The 19,380-nt window shown below is 44.8% G+C and overlaps 1 protein-coding gene across 1 annotated transcript in view; it reads left to right on the plus strand.

The window, feature by feature from the left end:
- B4GALNT4 (beta-1,4-N-acetyl-galactosaminyltransferase 4) overlaps positions 1–19,380 on the plus strand; it is a 577,155-nt gene that overhangs the window by 395,673 nt on the left and 162,102 nt on the right. Inside the window, exons 8-9 of the mRNA XM_030202455.1 lie at positions 7,697–7,797; positions 14,262–14,329. Of these exons, the coding sequence (XP_030058315.1) occupies positions 7,697–7,797; positions 14,262–14,329 (169 nt within the window). The remainder of the gene's footprint in view (positions 1–7,696; positions 7,798–14,261; positions 14,330–19,380) is intronic.

The raw sequence follows: 19,380 nt of genomic DNA on the forward strand, positions 1-19,380 counted from the left end.
TGTTTGTTAGGGCTGCTTTAAAACCGTATTTATGTGTGTAATATAAACTGGATGGTGCTGCAGAAAGATGTCTGTGCAGTGCACCAAGTCTTATTGCGACAGCACTGGGGGATGAACCACCACTCAAGTGTCATTTTGCTGATTTCACTGTTGCATTAAAATCCTCCAGTGATAGAATAATCTTACCACACATTCTTTTCAGCATTTATTATTTCCTTGCAGGATGAAAGAAGAGATTATCTGTATAAAGATTTTTCAGTGTGTAAAGCCTTGTTTTACACACAAAAAAAAGAGCTTTTATAAAATTACATGGCTGCACACGGGTGGAAAAAGTAGATGCTTGGAAAGACTGTGCCTTCTTTTTTGCTATCTCTATATTGCAAGTTAGGGGATACATTCATACTTTTCAGAGCTACCCAAAGTATGCCAAGAACACGCCCTTTCAATATTGTAGATTCTGTGGATATACATCTTCGTTTGTTTAGATTTAGCTCACACATTTTTCAGTAGTAGGTGCGTTACCTTAAGTATACCAGGTATTTCCCTGCACCCAGAGGGCTTACAATCTGATTATATGTAGTATTTATTTATTTATTAATACTTGCTATTCTGCCTTTACCAATGAGCAGTTCAAAGCGGTGTACACTACTCAATAAAACAGTAGTCAAGGTTAAAAAAAAAGGAACTACAATGGTGAATAAGAAAGAACAAGAGAAACCTTGCACACATGACAACATTAACTGACATTACAACGCCCATAGGAAGGGAAGAGAGAAAAGGAAGTAAGAGGGAGAGGGCTACTCCAAACTGCGAAAACTGACACCATACCTAGTGTGATGATGATGGAAAGGCTTGTTGGAAGAGCCATGTTTTAACCAAAGTCTTGATTTTTTTCAGGAATAGTTCAGAATGAATAGAGAGAGACAAAGAGTTCCACATGGTTGGGGCAGCAAAGAAGAATGCTTGATGTCTGGTAGATTCCAGAGTGGCACACTTAGGACCAGGAAGGACAAGTCTAAGGTCATTGAGAGAGCAAAGAGTATGGCAGGGGAAGTACATAGCTTTTCTAAAATTGTTACTTTGATGGGCCAGACCATTTACACAAGGAAATCCATTATTTGTAAGTCCAAATGCCATGCAAGGCTTCTAAACTGACCTCCTGAAGATAGAAGGTGAACATCTAAATATCTGAGGTTAATTTTGGAACATATCTAACAAAAGATTGCTGTAGTTACATTTTCCACATTTCCAGTTAGGGGGAGCTTTTAGGTGGTCCAGGCACATAGGCACATACATTGCACATATTCTGGCCGAAAATCAGCACTATGTAACTGACCGGTTAAATAACACTTAACCGGCTAACACTTAACCTGCTAAGTGCTAGTATTCAGTGTGAGATAGCTGCTTATCTCCACTGAATATTAGCACTTACTGCTTAGCTAACTGATTATATTGTGCGATATAACCGACTAGCTGCTAATATTCAGCACTATATTCAGCAGTGTCGTAGCCACAGGTGGGCCTGGGTGGGCCAGGGCCCACCCACTTAGGGCTCAAGCCCACCCAACAGTAACACACTTTTAGCAGTAGCTGGTGGGGATTCCAAGCTCCACCAGCTGAAGTCTTTCCCCTGATGGTAACAAAAATGCTACTCTCCATGATACCGGCACCTGCGCATTCTCAGTTTTCAGCACATGCCTGCTGCAGAGTGCTAAGGTGGAAAGAAGCATTTTCCCACCAGCTGGGATATTTTTTTGGTGGTGGTGGTGGTGGTGAGGGGAGAACACTTGGTGCCCACCCACTTCTTGTCTAGGCCCACCCAAAATCTGTTGTCTGGCTACGCCCCTGATAGTCAGTCCTATCTTTGGCTGCTGTAAACTTAACCGGCCAATGCTGAATATTAACTTGGCCGGTTAAGTTTAAACCAGCCAAAAATAAATTAGATATTCAATGCCAGTCACTGGAAATGGCCTGACATTGAATATCCAGGCTCATAAGAACATAAGCATTGCCATACTGGGACAGAGCAAAGGTCCATCAAGCCCAGTATCCTGTTTCCAACAGTGGCCAATGCAGGTTACAAGTACCTGGCAAGATCCCAAAATACATTTTATGCTGCTTATCTTAGAAATAAGCAGTGGATTTTCCAAGTCCATCTTAATAATGACTTATGGACTTTTCTTTTAGGATGATATCCAAACTTTTTTAAACCTGCTAAGCTAACTGCTTTTACCACATTCTCTGGCAATGAATTCCAATTTGGATTTACCCAGCCTGCCTCCCATGAGCTAAATATCGGCCAGATTGTGTACAGTGCACAAAGTTGTAAACTACTTTGATGCATGTATTGTGAAGGACAGTATAGCAAGTATATATAAACATAAACATACAGATATCATGGGGGGCAATTCTGTAAAGGGTGCTAAATGTTAGGTGCCCAAACTCTAGACACTAAACTAGTATTCTCAAACAGTAAATTTGTGCACCTAGGGGACCTTTTACTAAGCCACGGAAAACAGTGGCGTGCAGCAGTGTGAGCACGTCTTTTGGGCGCACGCTGGGCCAGTTTTTGCTGCGTCCTGGAAAAAGGTCTTTTTTAAGGTGCCAGAAAATGGACGTGTAGCAAAATAAAAACCAGCGCATGTCCATTTTCGGCCAGAGACCTTACCTCCACCCATTGACTTAGTGGTAAGGTCTCACGCGCTACCCGGGTGGTAGGCATTAAGCATGCGGTAGCTGGACAGTAATGCCAATTTGGTGCATACTGGACATGCATAGACCCTTACGTGCCTTTGTAGAAGAGCTCCCTAATGTGTAATAGAATACTAGCATAAGTCAGCAATTAAATATATTTTTTAGCTGGGGGGAGCAGACAATGGGCATCTTCTGTGCTAATCGATTAGTGCAGATACATTACCACCCGCTAATGAATAGTGTGTAGTTAGCATGGGAGCCCTTATCGCCTATATAATGGGTGGTGGTAGGGGCCACGTACTAATGGAAAAATTAGTGTGTGGCCATTAATGGGGAAAGTAGAAAAATTGGCCATTTTACCCAGGTAGTGAAAATGGCCTTAGTCCGTGGAAAAGACCTGCATAAGGACGTGGTAAAAAAAACAGTTTTTACCAGTTTTGTAAAAAGGCCCCTAAATGCAGCAGGTAGGCATCTAATTGACAATATTTAATAAAGTGCACGCTTTAAACAGTTGGAACGCCCATGCTCTGCCCATGCTGTGGAAAATGGCAGTTATATTTATGTTTATGTTTTTATTATTTATAATAAACTGCTGCTGTATAGAATTTGGGGGCAAATGCCTCTGTGCCTTCTATACATTTACTTGCATATAGTCAATCAAAGGATCCATTTCTACAGGTAAAACACATCTGCATCCTCTTTCCCCATATAACCTAAGCCATTTCATGCACACAATCACACGTATACATGTAAAACTGCATTGATATAGCATTAATGTTCCCAATTGCTTTAGGCAAAGCCATTGTGGCCATCTGATGAATCTTCACAGGTCCCTTCAACATGTCCATTAATATCTCATTATCTTTTCAGCTTCCAAAAAGATGGCCACATTTCCATTATTTCCAGCGTCATGGGTTGCCACAATTGTTTTCCTATCCAGGGTTCTAGAATGGAACCATTTGTTATTCTAATTCTCATCTTATATACCTCTTTATCTCTCATTGTTCCTCCTCCCTCCCTGCCATTTGCTTTAAAGAATATGAAAAGTAAATAAGTAATATTATTATATACCACTTTACTCAAAAGTAATTATGAAAGGAAATATGACAGTTTCTTAACCAAATTAAGCAACTTTGAAAACAGTATTTCACAACCTTTTGAGGATGATATTTAAAGAATGTATGCATGTAAAGATATGTTTACTCTAGTCTTTACACTTATAAGCATATGTGTGATGTGAAACAACATTATCAGGGGTTAATGGAGATCAGGGCAGTGAATGCTCATGAGGAGATTTGATTTCAAAATCTCTAGGTGCGCTTTTCTCATCGAACCCATCCCATATAAAGAACAGGTTCACAATCCCTCGACACAAGACATTGCAGACCAGATTTTCAAAGGAAATAAAAATACAATTTTAAAAAACTTATTGAAACTGCAGCAGAAACTGGCTTTCAGTTCAAGCCCCTCTTCCCCCTCCCTTTGGAAACATTTAAAAGGACAAAAGGCACTACTTCATAAGTCTTCAAACTTCCTCTCCCCCTCCCACTTGAAGGACTGGTAACAAAAGCATGACTAAGGTGGGTACCTGAAGACTCATCAAGACATCTCCACCAGCAGACAGAGAGTCTGGAAAAGTGTAAATCCAGATACTGAAAACAAAGGAAAACCATAAACAAGGCATTTGCTTGTTAATTGCCTCAGATATGTATATCTGCCCCCTCCCATCAGCTATCAGACATGAAGATGCCAAGACATGTGCAGAAAGGAAAGACTTATAATGTGATCATGTGAACAGATTGCAATAACCATAATGCCTTGCAAAATATCCAGTGCAAACCAGGAAGCAAATGATCCAGGACATGCACCCACCATGCTTCTCTGCCAACTATAAAAAGCCTGGAAATAGCCCAGCTCGTCTCTTTGGGACCTGCCTCTTTCTTTAGGATCTGCTGCTCTGGAAAACCTGCAGCTTGCCTCCCTGCAGTGCTGGGAAGACATCCCTGCAACCGTGTGCTCATCAATCTGCTGGACCACAGCATGCTTGTAACAAGGACTGTAAGTCAACCTAAAAACCTTTGATTTGAACCTGTTGTTTTGTTTTATGCACAAATTCTCTGTAACAATCCTTGAAGCTATCTCTTGCTGCAATATTTGTATTTTGAATAAACCCTTTTGAAGCTAAAAATATAGTCTCTTTGTGTTCTGAGCATATGGTATCTTTTAAAGTTATACTGATAGCGCATGGACACTCTTAAAACTTAGTGCCATGCTCTGAGCACATACTTTTAAATCTTGCAGTACATGCTAGTGAAATTACAGAAATATAGCATTTAATTCCTTTGTATTCTTGCAATTGTAAATCATTCTTACCTTATAGGTAAGTGGTGGGGAAATATTAGCAAGTGCTCTTAAAATATTCCCTGCTCTTTGTTCTTAAATATCATCTTAGGACTGTGACAATTTTGTAACATTTTTAATGGATATTAAGAACATTTAAATTATTTCATGTAACATCAGGGGCTACAACCCAAAATAAATACATACATATTACTAACACCTAATAGCACATATATAAATATGTAAATAAAAATGTGCAATTAAAAAAGCATGAAAACCATAGCATGTATAATTAATAAAAATGATATTCTCAAAATATGTATATAAGTTAATAATCATACAACAAATTATTAAAAAATAGAAATAAATAAAAGTCACCATGCATACCGAAATTGGCATACAATGGTATTCTATAATGGGTGCCCATTATAGAACATCATTGAGCACTGATATTTTTGGCACCCAATTTGGGGTGCTATTTACTGAATCTAGTTCTATACTTTATGGTTGTATACTCAGGCAATTTTAAATGTGCATACTTAAGCATGTGAAACACTGCTCCACATGCTCCCGTCACTTATAAAATTAAAATCTAGTGGTTGAAGCGGGGTGGTTTTCCAAGATGGCGACTCGATGTTGAATGTGAGCGATCGAGCTACTCTGGATTAAGAACTGTTACCTTGTCTATTTCCTAAAATGCCTCATACTAAGAGGAAAGGAGCAGTAAAGAACCTACCGCCAACGGTTCGTACCTCTTCGCCTATCCAGACGACGCTTGACCGCTTCACAACAAATTTCACACAAGATACCGGCGTTCAGCAGGCCGCTGTGAGTGCTGACGAAGGAGCGTCAGCCCACCAGGCAATAGAAACAACCCTTTCGCTGCCGGAGGTTAATCCCCCACCTTGTCCAGCTCATCAACGGGAGAGGGGATCAGACCCGATTGCTTCGGAAGACGAGGGCGACGGATCTGTAAATGGCGGCTCCCCCCCCAGCGAGAGCAGAGGAATCATTCTTGGAGCTTCAAGCTCCCCAGGTGGTGACGCTGGAATTGATCTGGAAAGCCATACAAGATCTTACAAAGACGGTAGCGAATTCGGCCCGGGAGACCACATCACTTGTGAGTAAAGTTAATGATTTAACTGAAACTGTGGAAAACTTAAAAACAGATACAACAACTAGAATTGATTCGATTCAATTGGAAGTAGCGACACTGAAAACGATTAACACAGCTTTGATTAAAGATAAGTTGGCGATACTGAGGAAGATTGAACAAATGGAAAATTTTAACAAACGTCTCAATTTAAGAATATTGAACTTTCCTGTAATAAATGGCCTGAGCCCGATGGAATTATTTCGAAAGTATTTGATTGAAAATTTACAATACTCCCCATCTCATATTCCTCCAGTAAATAAAATTTACTATATCCCTTTGTCTAAAGCAGTGAAAGAAATCAGAGACCAGGCCGTTTGTGGAGGGAATGAACAAGAAATACAAGATCTTTCAATGTTTCTGGAACAATCTTTTTCAGTGGTTACCCAGCGTCAAACTTTGATCATATCGTTAGTTTTTGAACAAGATCTCAGTGCTATATTAAAACTGTATTTTAAAAATTCCAAGAAAATTTTTTGTGGATCCCGGGTTTGGATATACCCGGATGTGACTAAAAATACTCAAGACAGGAGGAAATTATTCCTTGCACTTCGAGAGGAAACTAGGGCAATGGGAGCCTCATTTCTCTTGTCCTATCCATGTAAATGTATTGTAAAATATTTAAATGTTAAATATGTTTTCTTCGAGCCTGAGCAACTAAAAAGTTTCTTGGATCAAAAAAGGCTCTCCAGTGGATCCCAGTGAATAGTTCAACAGCTGATTAATATATTAAGAAAGTGAATTTGAGTTAGGCCGATCCCTTTATGATTTTGTATTTAAAAGATCTCCTTATCTTTATGGAATAACCCCCATTTTTGAGGTCTAAGAAAGAGATTAATAATAATGTTTGTTTTGTGGAAAACTTTTCGTTTAAAACAAATTTCTAACTCTGTGTTACTTTTACAAGATGTAAGGATTGTTAAAATAAATAAATAAATTAATTAATTATAAAAAAAAAAAAAAAAATCTAGTGATTCTCAAACTGGGTTCCATGAACTTTCTTCAGGGGTTCTTTAAGAAATTGGATTGTAGCATCTGTTCATTTGAACATATATATGTTTACATAAATTAGGGTTCCTCAGTGCACAAAAAACATATTTTAGGGGTTCTACCATAGTGAAAAGGTTGGGAATCACTGCCGTCAGTATTTGATAACTTTCTGAAAGTTAAGTGACTCTTTGGATGCTGAGCAGTTTAAATGATTTGTTTACCTATTTATAACACACCTTGAGATTAGATTTGGAAAAGGCAAATAATTACCAATCCAAATCCAAGGCAAATAATTAAATCCAAATCCATTTTTATGAAAATGTTAAAGTAATTTTCATTCTCAAATTTCATATTGTCAAATTCTTCAAACACAGATACTCATGGGTGGGGCAGTTCACCCTGGAGGGGGTAGGTACAGGCTGGAACCAAAGTCAGAGCTGGAGATTGGAATCCAGAACTGCCATTCCATCCCTATTACTGTGTCCACGTCTTACTTTAATTTTGCATTTTTATGCACAGGAGATTTCCAGTTTGCTGTTGCTTCCGATGACAATTCAGAATTTTGGTTCAGCACAGATGAAAGCCCAGCCAATGCCAAACTGCTGGCATTTGTGGGAACGGTAAGAAGCCATTTTAATCTAATTGTGATGGGAAAGGAAAGGTAACATTTTGTGTTGTAAAATACTGTGACATATCAAACAGACTACTAGCATTATTCTCTCAGGGGTAACACCTCAAAATAGTTTGGTTTTGTATGTGCTGTGACAGGAACACACTTCACATCTAAGCCCGAGTATACTGGTTATTATCTCAGTCTCTCAAATTTACTGCCTTTGTTCTTAATCCTTGCCTTGTGCCAAAGAAAATCTCCTGGAGTTCAAAAGATGTAATATATATAGGAAACATATCAAGATTTGCTTGGAGATTCTTTTTAATCTCCTTTTAAAAACACCATCTTGTTTATCACCACAGTATTAGTGGGATTAGTAAACTGGAATTACTTGAATTATAGCATAGTTGACAGAAGCAAGTGGCACCTTATTAGACATATGACAAAGTGTACTCTGGCCCTCAAAAGCACATGCCTCAATATATTGGTTAATCTAAAGGTATCAGCTACTCCTGTCAATTTTGCTACATCAGATTAACATAGGTATCCCTTTTAAAGTCTGCATCATAGCATGCATTTTATTGCTAATTTTGATAGAATAGTTTGGTGCGTGAAGTCTGGTTTAAAGTCTACTTTATAGCACACATGTAATTGCTAATCTTGATAGAAAAGTTTGATGCGTGGTCTGGAGTTTTGAATGTGAAAAATGTAGCATAACTCTAGGATCTCAGAATTCGCAGGTTCCAAATAATTAAGGGGTGAATTAGTGGTATAGACCAAGTGCCTAACCTAACTAATGAAATGTTGGCTGGTTAGATATAGGATAACTTTCGGTTGCAACAGAGTTACAACTGAAATTTTTCCTTTGATCAAGTCAGAATTTGAGCACTGTAGCTTGGCAAATAAGTCCCTCCCTATCTGGATCATCTCCAGGCCTCTCTGTTCTATGAGGAGTTAAATGTAGCCACTCAGTTGCAGTATAAAAGGGGCTAATCTAGCTTCCTAACTCCTGAAGTTAGGTGTTTCTAGCCTGGTCAGGTTTTCAGGATTTCCTCAATGAATATGCATTAGTAACCCAAGTATATTGTATCATTGAATATGCATGAGACCTATTTGCATAACATTGAGGCAGTGCATAAAAATAGATCTCATGCATATTCATTGGGGAAATCCTGAAAACCTGACTGGATTGTGGCCCTCGAGAACTGAGGTTGGACACCCTGCTTTAGACCCTCTCTGAAAATTACCCTAGATACCTAAGATACTCTTCTTCATGCAATCTCTTCCAAAAAGTTGACTATAATAGTTTATTGCCAAAATGCACTCAACTATGTAACAGCTATGGTATTTTAACAGTATGTAAATGTGGAGGGGCATTCAATATGACGTTCAAATGGTGAAATAAACGTTTATCGGAAAATGTCTAAAAATGCAAGTTCCCCTGTTTACTAAGCTGCACGGCAATGCTGACACAGCCCATTCAAAGTGAATGGACTGTGTTGGCATTAGAGGACAGCAGCCATTAGCACGGCTTAGAAAACAGGGGGGGGGGGGGGGGGGGGGTAAACGTTTTCCAGTATTCAAAAATACAGAAAAAATAAACTTTTAGAAAGAGGATGCACTGCAAACATTTCTTGAATAACTTGTAGTCTAACTAAAGCAGTGATAAAATGATTTCTTCTGATTTGGTCCCGTGAGTGGTAATTTTGTGGGGTTTTTTGTCCTAGATGTGTGTCTTTTGATTTTTTTGTCCGTTGATATGTAATTTTAGCAAATTTTCAAAACAATAAGAAAATATGCACTATATTTGAAAGTAGCAAGTATAGATCCTAAAGTTTCTCCAGTTTCCTTGCTTGACCTCTCCCTCCCATTACCCTTACACAACTACTACTACTACTACTTAGCATTTCTATAGCGTCGGTTCCCATGTTTTAAATCAATGCTATTTTAATTACCAATTTTGTAATCTATTTTATCTATTATCTTCATTTTTCTCTTTTTCTTTTGTTATACATAGATTACTATATTATTGTTTTGAAAGATATAGAAAGCATTAAAAAAAATTAAACTAAACTCATCTTATGGACCAACCATACCTTCTGTACCATCTAGTGATTTAGCTCCTAACTCCTGTGTTTCCCTTTAAAAAATTGTTTAGGAAATGTGGATGTACAAATCTGTGATGAAATGAGGTATCTTGCAGTACTGTTAGATTCACAGTTTTCTTTTAATCTGCAGGCTCTATTTTGAAAAGAATCTTTTGTAAACTGTGCCTTTTCAATTGTGAGTTATTTAGATTTCACGACTTTCGTATGACAGTGCAAACTTTAGCACATAGAGATTACTGTAGTGTTGTGGATATGGACTGTGAAAAATTGCAGGAAGACCTTAGGAAACTGGAAGACTGAGCTTCCAAATGACATATGAAATTTAATGTGTACAATGTAAGGTGATGCACATTGGGAAGAATAATCCAAATCATAGTTACTTGATGCTAGGGTTCACCTTAGAAGTCAGCACCTGAGAAAAAGATCTAGGTGTCATTGTAGACAATATGCTGAAATCTTCTGTCCAGTGTGTGGCGGCGGCCAAAAAACATCATAATGCTAGGAATTATTAGAAAAGGGATGGAAAATAAGTCGAAGAATATTATAATGCCTCTGTATCACTTCATGGTGTGATCTCACCTTGAATATTGTGTGCAATTCTGGTCACCGTATCTCAAAAAAGAAATAGCAAAATTAGAAAAGGTTCAAAGAAGGTGACCTAAATCATAAAGAGGATGGAACGCCTTTAATATGAGGAAAGTCTAAAGGGTTTAGGGCTGTAAAGCTTGAAAAAGAGACAGCTGAGAGGGGATATGATCGAGGTCTATAGAATCCCAAGTGGTGTAGTGCCACAACTCAAGGAAGGTCAGCCCCTTGGGTTGCAGCCGAGTTGGTGCTACCTGGTCAACCCTGAGGTTGGCCGGGCCCCGAGTAGTGGCATACAAGTCACCTGGACCAGACCAGACAAGGCTGGAGGCTTGGCAAGGCAGGATTGGAGACGAAGCAGGCAAGGCTGGACTGGAGACAAGGCTAGAGAGGATAAGGCCAGGAGAGCAGAAGGTATGGCCAGGCTAGGGAGACCAGCCAGGGCAAGCAGGAAGCAAGGCTAGGCAGGGTAAGCAAGGCTGGAGTCAGTCAGAGCAAGGCTGGAGTCAGGCAGGGCAAGGCAAGGCAAGGCAGCTAGATGCTAAAGAAGGTGAAGGCGTCAGAGGAGAGCCTGGTCCTTCAATACCCCCTGGCCCATGACATCATTTCCCAACTCTGCACAGGGTTTCTCAGTTCTGGCCCTTTAACCTTAGGCTCTGCAATGAATACCTGGGTCAAAGTCAGTCTGCAATGATTAGTGCCTTTGAAAATGCTGACTGCTGCTTTCCGAATATCACAGGGTATGTGAGTATTGGCTGTTCACTGCTTAGAAATGCTGAATAGCTGGTTTATAAATTATTACATGAAAAATGAGCAGCTGCAAATAAATGCAATAGAGAGTTCATATAGTTGCACCTGGAGAAGAAGAGTAAAATTACATATAGGTTTTCCATCCCTGTGCTAAATATACCTTTTGACCTGAATATGTTCTATGTACTGTGACTTTTAAGTATAAGTGGATGGAAGCTACATGCATTTGAAGAAGGCAGTTTTCAGCATAGGCTCACCATATGTGTTGTGTTCCTTTCCTGCCTGGTCACCCTCTTATTAAAGTACTCTCAGAGTAATGTTATAAAACACTGTATAAATTGCTTGCATGGTGGTATTTGCACACTGAACGCTCACTCATACTTTTATTCAGGCTCATATAGGTGGTACCAAGGACATAGTTTGGGCAGAGCTGGGCTCAGCTTCAGTGTACACATGTATTTTACAAAATATGTGAGTACACACACACATTTATACAATTTTCGGAGCAGGTGTGAATTTGTGCATGTGAGTTTGCATGGTATTAAGTGAGGCTGGTTCAGGGTGCCAAAAATTATAGGAATCTATGTTGCCTTTACAAAATAAGCTCAAAATGTGCACTGTCTTAGACTTTGAACATGTGTCCTGTTATAAAATTACCCCCGTTGTGTTTCATAACCATTAGTATTGAATAAATCTTCCCGTCCCACTAGGCGTACTAATCCCCAGCCCTGGCTGACCCCTTGCACCCGATACCTTCGCTCCTGCGCCCGATCGGCTGAACGCCTCTGGAGGAATTCTCGCACCCATACTGATTTCATTCATTATAAATTCATGCTGTCTTCCTTCCAGTCCTCCTTATTCCTCGCCAAACAGGACTATTACACACAATTGACTACTTCCCTCAGCTCTAACCCTCGCCGTCTCTTCGCCACCCTTAATTCTCTCCTCAAAGTGCCCCCCGCTCCCACCTCTCCTCAATCACTGGCTGACTACTTCTGCGACAAGGTGCAGAAGATCAACCTAGAATTCACCACCAAACCATCTTCTCCTCTTCACCCTATAACCCACTCCCGCAACCAACCAACCCAGGCCTCCTTCTCCTTGTTTCCTGATATCACCGAAGAGGAAACCGCCCATCTTCTTTCTTCCTCGAAATGCACCACCTGTTCCTCTAACCCCATCCCCACCAACTTACTTAACACCATCTCTCCTACTATCACCCCCCCCCCCCATCTGTCATATCCTCAACCTCTCTCTCTCCACTGCAACTGTCCCTGACACCTTCAAGCATGCTGTAGTCACACCTCAAAAAACCATCACTCGACCCTACCTGTCCCTCCAACTACTGCCCCATTTCCCTCCTACCCTTCCTCTCCAAGATACTTGAACGCGCTGTTCACAGCCGCTGCCTTGATTTTCTCTCCTCTCATGCCATTCTCGATCCGCTTCAATCCGGCTTTCGCCTCTTACACTCGACTGAGACGGCACTATCTAAAGTCTGCAATGACCTGTTCCTTGCCAAATCCAAAGGTCACTACTCCATCCTCATCCTCCTCGACCTATCCGCCGCTTTTGACACTGTCAATCACATTTTACTTCTTACCACACTGGCCTCATTTGGGTTCCAGGGCTCTGTCCTCTCCTGGTTCTCCTCTTATCTCTCCCACCGTACCTTTAGAGTACACTCTCAAGGTTCTTCCTCCACCCCCATCCTGCTCTCTGTTGGAGTCCCTCAAGGATCCGTCCTTGGACCCCTTCTTTTTTCAATCTACACCTCTTCCCTGGGCTCCCTGATCTCATCTCATGGTTTCCAATACCATCTTTATGCTGACGACACCCAGCTTTATCTCTCCACACCAGACATCACTGCGGAAACCCAGGCCAAAATATCGGCCTGCTTATCCGACATTGCTGCCTGGATGTCCAACCGCCACCTGAAACTGAACATGGCCAAGATCGAGCTTATTGTCTTCCCACCCAAACCCACTTCTCCTCTCCCTCCACTCTCTATCTCAGTTGATAACACCCTCATCGTCCCCGTCTCATCTGCCCGCAACCTCGGAGTCATCTTCGACTCCTCCCTCTCCTTCTCTGCGCATATCCAGCAGATTGCCAAGACCTGTCGCTTCTTCCTCTACAACATTAGCAAAATTTGCCATTTCCTCTCTGAGCACACCACCCAAACCTTCATCCACTCTCTGATTACCTCTCGCCTTGACTACTGCAACCTTCTCCTTACTGGCCTCCTACTTAACCATCTATCCCCCCTTCAGTCCGTTCAGAACTCTGCTGCACGTCTCATCTTCCGCCTGGACCGATATACTCATATCACCCCTCTACTCAAGTCACTTCACTGGCTTCCGATCAGGTACAGCATACAGTTCAAGCTTCTCCTAATAACCTTCAAATGCACTCGATCTGCAGCCCCTCCCTACCTCTCTACCCTCATCTCCCCTTACGTTCCTACCCGCAACCTCCGCTCTCAAGACAAATCCCTCCTTTCAGTACCCTTCTCCTCCACCGTCAACTCCACGCTCCGCCCTTTCTGCCTCACCTCACCCCATGCTTGGAATAAACTTCCTGAGCCCATACGCCAGGCCCCCTCCCTGCCCATCTTCAAATCCTTGCTCAAAGCCCACCTCTTCAATATCGCCTTCGGCACCTAACCACCATACCTCTACTCAGGAAATCTAGACTGCCACAACTTGACATTTCATCCTTTAGATTGTAAGCTCTTTGAGCAGGGACTGTCCTTCTTTGTTAATCTGTACAGCGCTCCGTAACCCTAGTAGCGCTCTAGAAATGTTAAGTAGTAGTAGTAAATACATCACAAACATTTTGGCCTGTCCAACCACACCCCAATCACACCTCCTTGAAATTGCTGCATAGTGTGGATCTCCATAGTAAATAGTGGTAAATGACACTAGATATTTCTAAATTAACCTCCATAGTTTCCTGTTTGTTTTTAGGGTGTCCCAAGAGTGGTTTGATTTGCATTGCTTTTCTCACTGTTCCATATCTCCTATTTCAGACAGGATCTGAATGGACAGCCCCTGGAGAATTCACCAAGTTCAGCTCACAGGTTTCCAAACCTGTCAGGTAAAACCAACTATAATTCTGTCTTGCCATTGTTCATTTCCATTCAGGTCTTCATGGCTATTTTATTTGTAACCAACATGCATAGTAAATATGAATAATGAAGTCACCATCCTGGCACTGTTTACTTTAAGCTTTCTACTCTGTAGGCCTAAATATCTTCCTGACGATCTTGACAAACAAGTGCATCAGTGCTTCCATATCATCATGCTGATCAATCCATAGACTGGTGGGTTGTGTCCATCTACCAGCAGGTGGAGATAGAGAGCAAACTTTTGCCTCCCTATATGTGGTCATGTGCTGCCGGAAACTCCTCAGTATGTTCTCTATCTCAGCAGGTGGTGGTCACACACAGCAGCAGCTCTGGCTAGGCCTCCAAGCCTAATTTTTAGGTTTTGTTGAGTGCCTGGGGTTGAGGGCTCTTCTTGAGCAAGTGCAAACCTGGTGGCGCCAGGTCCCTCCTTTTCTCCCCCCTCCCGCTGGCTCCGTTAAAAAAAAAAAAATTTTGAACGTCCTTAAAGGCGTTTATTTCGACGTTTATTTAAACGTTTATTGCAGCTACTCACTGGGACACCAGGTCGTTACAGCTCGGAGCGGAAAGCAGGTAATTTTTACCTTTTTATAGCGGGCAGGGGGTTCCCCGATTGATCTCCACGTGGCCTATGGCGTCGGAGGGCGAGGGCGCAAAGAGTCGCTCCCCGGATCGCTTGTGCGCTTCTAGAGGGGATGCGGGGGTCTTAAAGTCTGATTCGCCCTTGTTGGGTGACAGTTTCGTGACCGATGAGTGTCCCGGTCCTTCCTCCGGTGTGGCGGGTTTTCCCGCCATAAACGCCCATCCCCCGCTGCTCGCCTCCGCCATCTTGGCCGGCCATGCGGCTCGGACGGCTTCTTCTTGGGCCGCCCTTGAGGTGGGAGACGTTAATGCCATGAACGCCCTTAATTTGGGCGACGGCACAAAAGCGGCTAAACTTAAGCGCCGTTCTTCCCGCGCGGCTCCTTCGCGGAGTGTCGCGCCGGACGCCATTTTGGATGCGCAGCATGTCTCTCCCCCGCTCTTGCGAGCGCCGGTTGAGAGTGCGTCTAGGGCTGTAGCCCAGGCTGCGGAAGTGCACAGTCTGGGGGGTTTCTCCCCCGAGTTTGTTTTGCTGCTGCATCAGGCCTTCCTTATGCAAAACGCTGCCCCTGCTCCCTCGTCTGGTAAAGAGGTTGAGGCCCCCGGAGGTAAACGCCCTCGGGTTGATTCCCAGGCCTTGGAGGACTTTGTCTCCTCCGATGTAGATGAGGGCAGCGTTTCTGAGTTCTCCCAACGGTCCTTTGCGGATTCCTTGGAGGAGACGGATCCCCGCTCGGATGGAGCGGATGACCCCTCTACAGCGCGGCTCTTTAGCTCAGAGGATTTGCCCAACCTGTTAGTGCAGGCCATGGGCATTTTGAAGATTTCCTCTCAGGAGGACATCTCTCCCTCAGCCCCTGTTGGTTCTGCCATTATGCTGGGGACGAAGCGCCCGCCTAGAACCTTCAACGTGCATGATGCTATGCACACCTTAATTTCGGCTCAGTGGGATATCCCGGAAGCGAGCCTTAAAGTGGCTAGGGCTATGTCCCGCCTCTATCCTTTGCCTGAAAGTGAACGTGAGGCCTATCTGTGGCCTACCGTGGATTCTTTAATCACTGCGGTGACTAAGAAAACGGCGTTGCCGGTGGAAGGTGGCACGGCCCTAAAGGACGCCCAAGACAGAAGATTGGAGGCGGCCGTAAGGTCGTCCTTTGAGGCGGCTGCTTTAAGTTTGCAGGCCTCAGTTTGCGGCTCCTATGTGGCCAGGGCGTGCCTGACTATGGTGCAGCGGGCTTCCCCCTCGGATCATTCCTTGAGGGCTGATTGGCCGGCCCTGGAATCGGGCTTAGCCTATTTGGCAGACTTGCTGTATGATGTCTTGAGGGCCTCAGCGAAAGGCATGGCTCAGACAATCTCTGCGCGGCGGTGGCTTTGGCTGAAACATTGGTCTGCTGACCACGCCTCTAAATCCCGTCTGGCTAGGTTGCCTTTTAAAGGCAAGCTGCTCTTTGGGGTCGAGCTGGACAAAATCGTGACCGATCTCGGCACGTCTAAGGGCAAGAAATTACCAGAGGTCAGGGCTCGGGCTAGTACTCGTCCCGGTACCTCCAGAGGACGGTTGCAGGAAGCCCGTCGGTACCGCCCGGGCAAGTCGGGCTCTGCCCCCTCTTCCTTCAAGAGGAATTTCTCCCCCAAGCAGCATTCCTTTCGCAGAGACCGCCGTCCCGGAGGTGCTCCCTCCGGTCCTCCCCCAGGGTCTCGTACCCAATGACGGGGTCTTGGTCCACGCCCCAGTGCAGATTGGAGGACGGCTGTCCTCGTTTCTGGGCGAGTGGACCACAATAACTTCAGACGCGTGGGTGCTGGAAGTCATCAGAGACGGCTACAAACTAGAGTTCTGCCGACCCTTAAAAGACGGGTTTGTACTCTCTCCCTGTAAGTCTCCGGTCAAAGCTGTGGCAGTGCAGCAGACCTTGGACAATCTGATCAGCCTGGGCGCGGTCGTTCCGGTGCCAGAAAGTCAGCTTGGCAAGGGACGTTACTCCATTTACTTTGTGGTACCAAAGAAAGGAGGTTCTGTCCGGCCTATCCTCGACCTCAAAGGGGTCAATCGGGCCTTGAAAGTGCGGCACTTTCGCATGGAGACTCTCCGCTCTGTTATAGCGGCAGTGAAGGCAGGAGAGTTCCTGGCATCCTTGGACATCAAGGAAGCGTACCTGCATATTCCCATCTGGCCTCCTCATCAACGCTTTCTGCGTTTTGCAGTCCTGGGACGACACTTCCAGTTCAGAGCCCTCCCTTTCGGGTTGGCTACTGCTCCGCGGACCTTTTCCAAAGTAATGGTGGTCATCGCGGCCTTCCTACGAAAGGAAGGGGTACAAGTCCATCCTTACCTGGACGACTGGTTGATCCGAGCCCCCTCTTATGCAGAGTGCGGCAAAGCTGTGGACCGGGTAGTTGCTCTTTTGAGCTCCCTGGGATGGATCATCAACTGGGAGAAGAGCCAGCTGCGCCCGACTCAGTCCCTGGAGTACCTGGGAGTTCGATTCGACACCCAAGTGGGCAGAGTGTTCCTGCCAGACAATCGGATTGTCAAACTTCAGGCTCAGGTGGACCAGTTCCTAGTAGCCTCTTCCCTTCGGGCTTGGGACTATGTGCAGCTGTTGGGCTCTATGACGGCCACGATGGAAGTTGTGCCCTGGGCCAGGGCTCATATGAGACCGCTTCAACACTCTTTGCTGCAGCGCTGGACTCCGATGTCGGAGGATTATGCTGTGCGCCTTCCCTTGGACCCAGCAGTGCGCAAGGCGCTGAGCTGGTGGATGCAGACAGACAAGTTGTCTGCGGGAATGCCTCTGGTGACCCCAGAGTGGATTGTCGTCACGACGGACGCCTCGTTGTCGGGCTGGGGAGCCCACTGCTTGGGAAGGACAGCGCAGGGGCTCTGGTCTCCTGCAGAGGCAAAGTGGTCTATCAACCTCCTGGAACTCAGAGCCATTCGGTTGGCGCTTTTGGAGTTCATCCCGGTACTGGTGTTGAAGTCTGTACGGGTCCTGTCGGACAATGCCACGGCTGTGGCCTATGTCAACCGCCAGGGAGGTACCAAGAGCACCCCTCTAGCCAAGGAGGCTATGAATCTTTGCCAGTGGGCGGAAGTGAACCTGGAGCAGCTTTCAGCGGCCCACATTGCCGGAGTCATGAATGTCAAGGCGAACTTTCTCAGTCGCCATACCTTGGAGCCCGGAGAGTGGCAGCTATCTGCTCAGGCGTTCTTGGACATCACGAAGCGCTGGGGCCAGCCGAGCCTAGATCTGATGGCGTCATCGGCCAATTGCCAAGTGCCGCGCTTTTTCAGCAGAGGACGGGACCCTCGATCCCTGGGAGTAGATGCTCTTCTCCAACAGTGGCCGACACAAGAGCTTCTCTATGTGTTCTCGCCCTGGCCCATGTTGGGCAGGGTGCTAGACCGGGTGGCAAAGCATCCCGGCAGGGTAATCCTGGTGGGTCCGGATTGGCCCAGGCGTCCCTGGTATGCGGACTTGATCAGGCTCTCAGTCGACGATCCTCTGCGGCTGTCAGTGGAGCAGGGCCTGTTACATCAGGGTCCCGTGGTGATGGAGGATCCCTCCCCCTTTGGTCTTACGGCCTGGCTATTGAGCGGCAGCGTCTGAGGAAGAAGGGCTTCTCAGACAAGGTCATCGCCACTATGCTGAGAGCGAGGAAGCGCTCTACTTCTACTGCTTACGCCAGGGTTTGGCGTATCTTTGCAGCGTGGTGTGAAGCAGGCTCACTTTCTCCCTTCACTGCTCCCATTTCTTCAGTGTTGGCGTTCCTGCAAGAAGGTCTGGAGAAAGGCCTGTCGCTCAGTTCCCTTAAAGTCCAGGTAGCGGCTCTGGCTTGCTTCAGGGGCCGCCTGAAGGGTGCTTCCCTGGCTTTGCAGCCACATGTGGTGCGCTTTCTCAAGGGAGTTAATCACCTGCGCCCTCCTCTGCACTCAGTGGTGCCTGCGTGGAATCTCAACCTGGTACTAAGAGCATTGCAGAAGCCGCCTTTTGAACCCTTGTCGAGGGCATCTCTGAAAGACCTGACGTTGAAAGCAGTCTTTTTGGTGGCTATCACTTCAGCCAGAAGAGTTTCCGAGCTCCAGGCACTCTCATGTCGAGAGCCTTTTCTGCAGTTCACTGAGGCAGGAGTGACTATTCGCACAGTGCCTTCCTTCCTGCCCAAGATTGTTTCTCGCTTCCATGTGAATCAGCAGCTCTGTCTCCCTTCCTTTCGTAGGGAGGACTACCCAGAGGAGTACTCTGCTCTTAAATATCTGGATGTGAGACGAGTCATCATCAGATACTTGGAAGTGACCAATGATTTCCGGAAATCGGATCATCTGTTTGTCCTGTTTGCAGGTCCTCGTAAGGGTCTGCAGGCTGCTAAGCCTACAGTGGCAAGATGGGTCAAGGAAGCCATTGCAGCGGCTTATGTGGCCGCGGGGAAGGTGCCG

This window comes from Microcaecilia unicolor, chromosome 4 (assembly GCF_901765095.1).
Source record: "Microcaecilia unicolor chromosome 4, aMicUni1.1, whole genome shotgun sequence".
In the NCBI taxonomy this organism is placed as follows: Eukaryota; Metazoa; Chordata; class Amphibia; order Gymnophiona; family Siphonopidae; genus Microcaecilia; species Microcaecilia unicolor.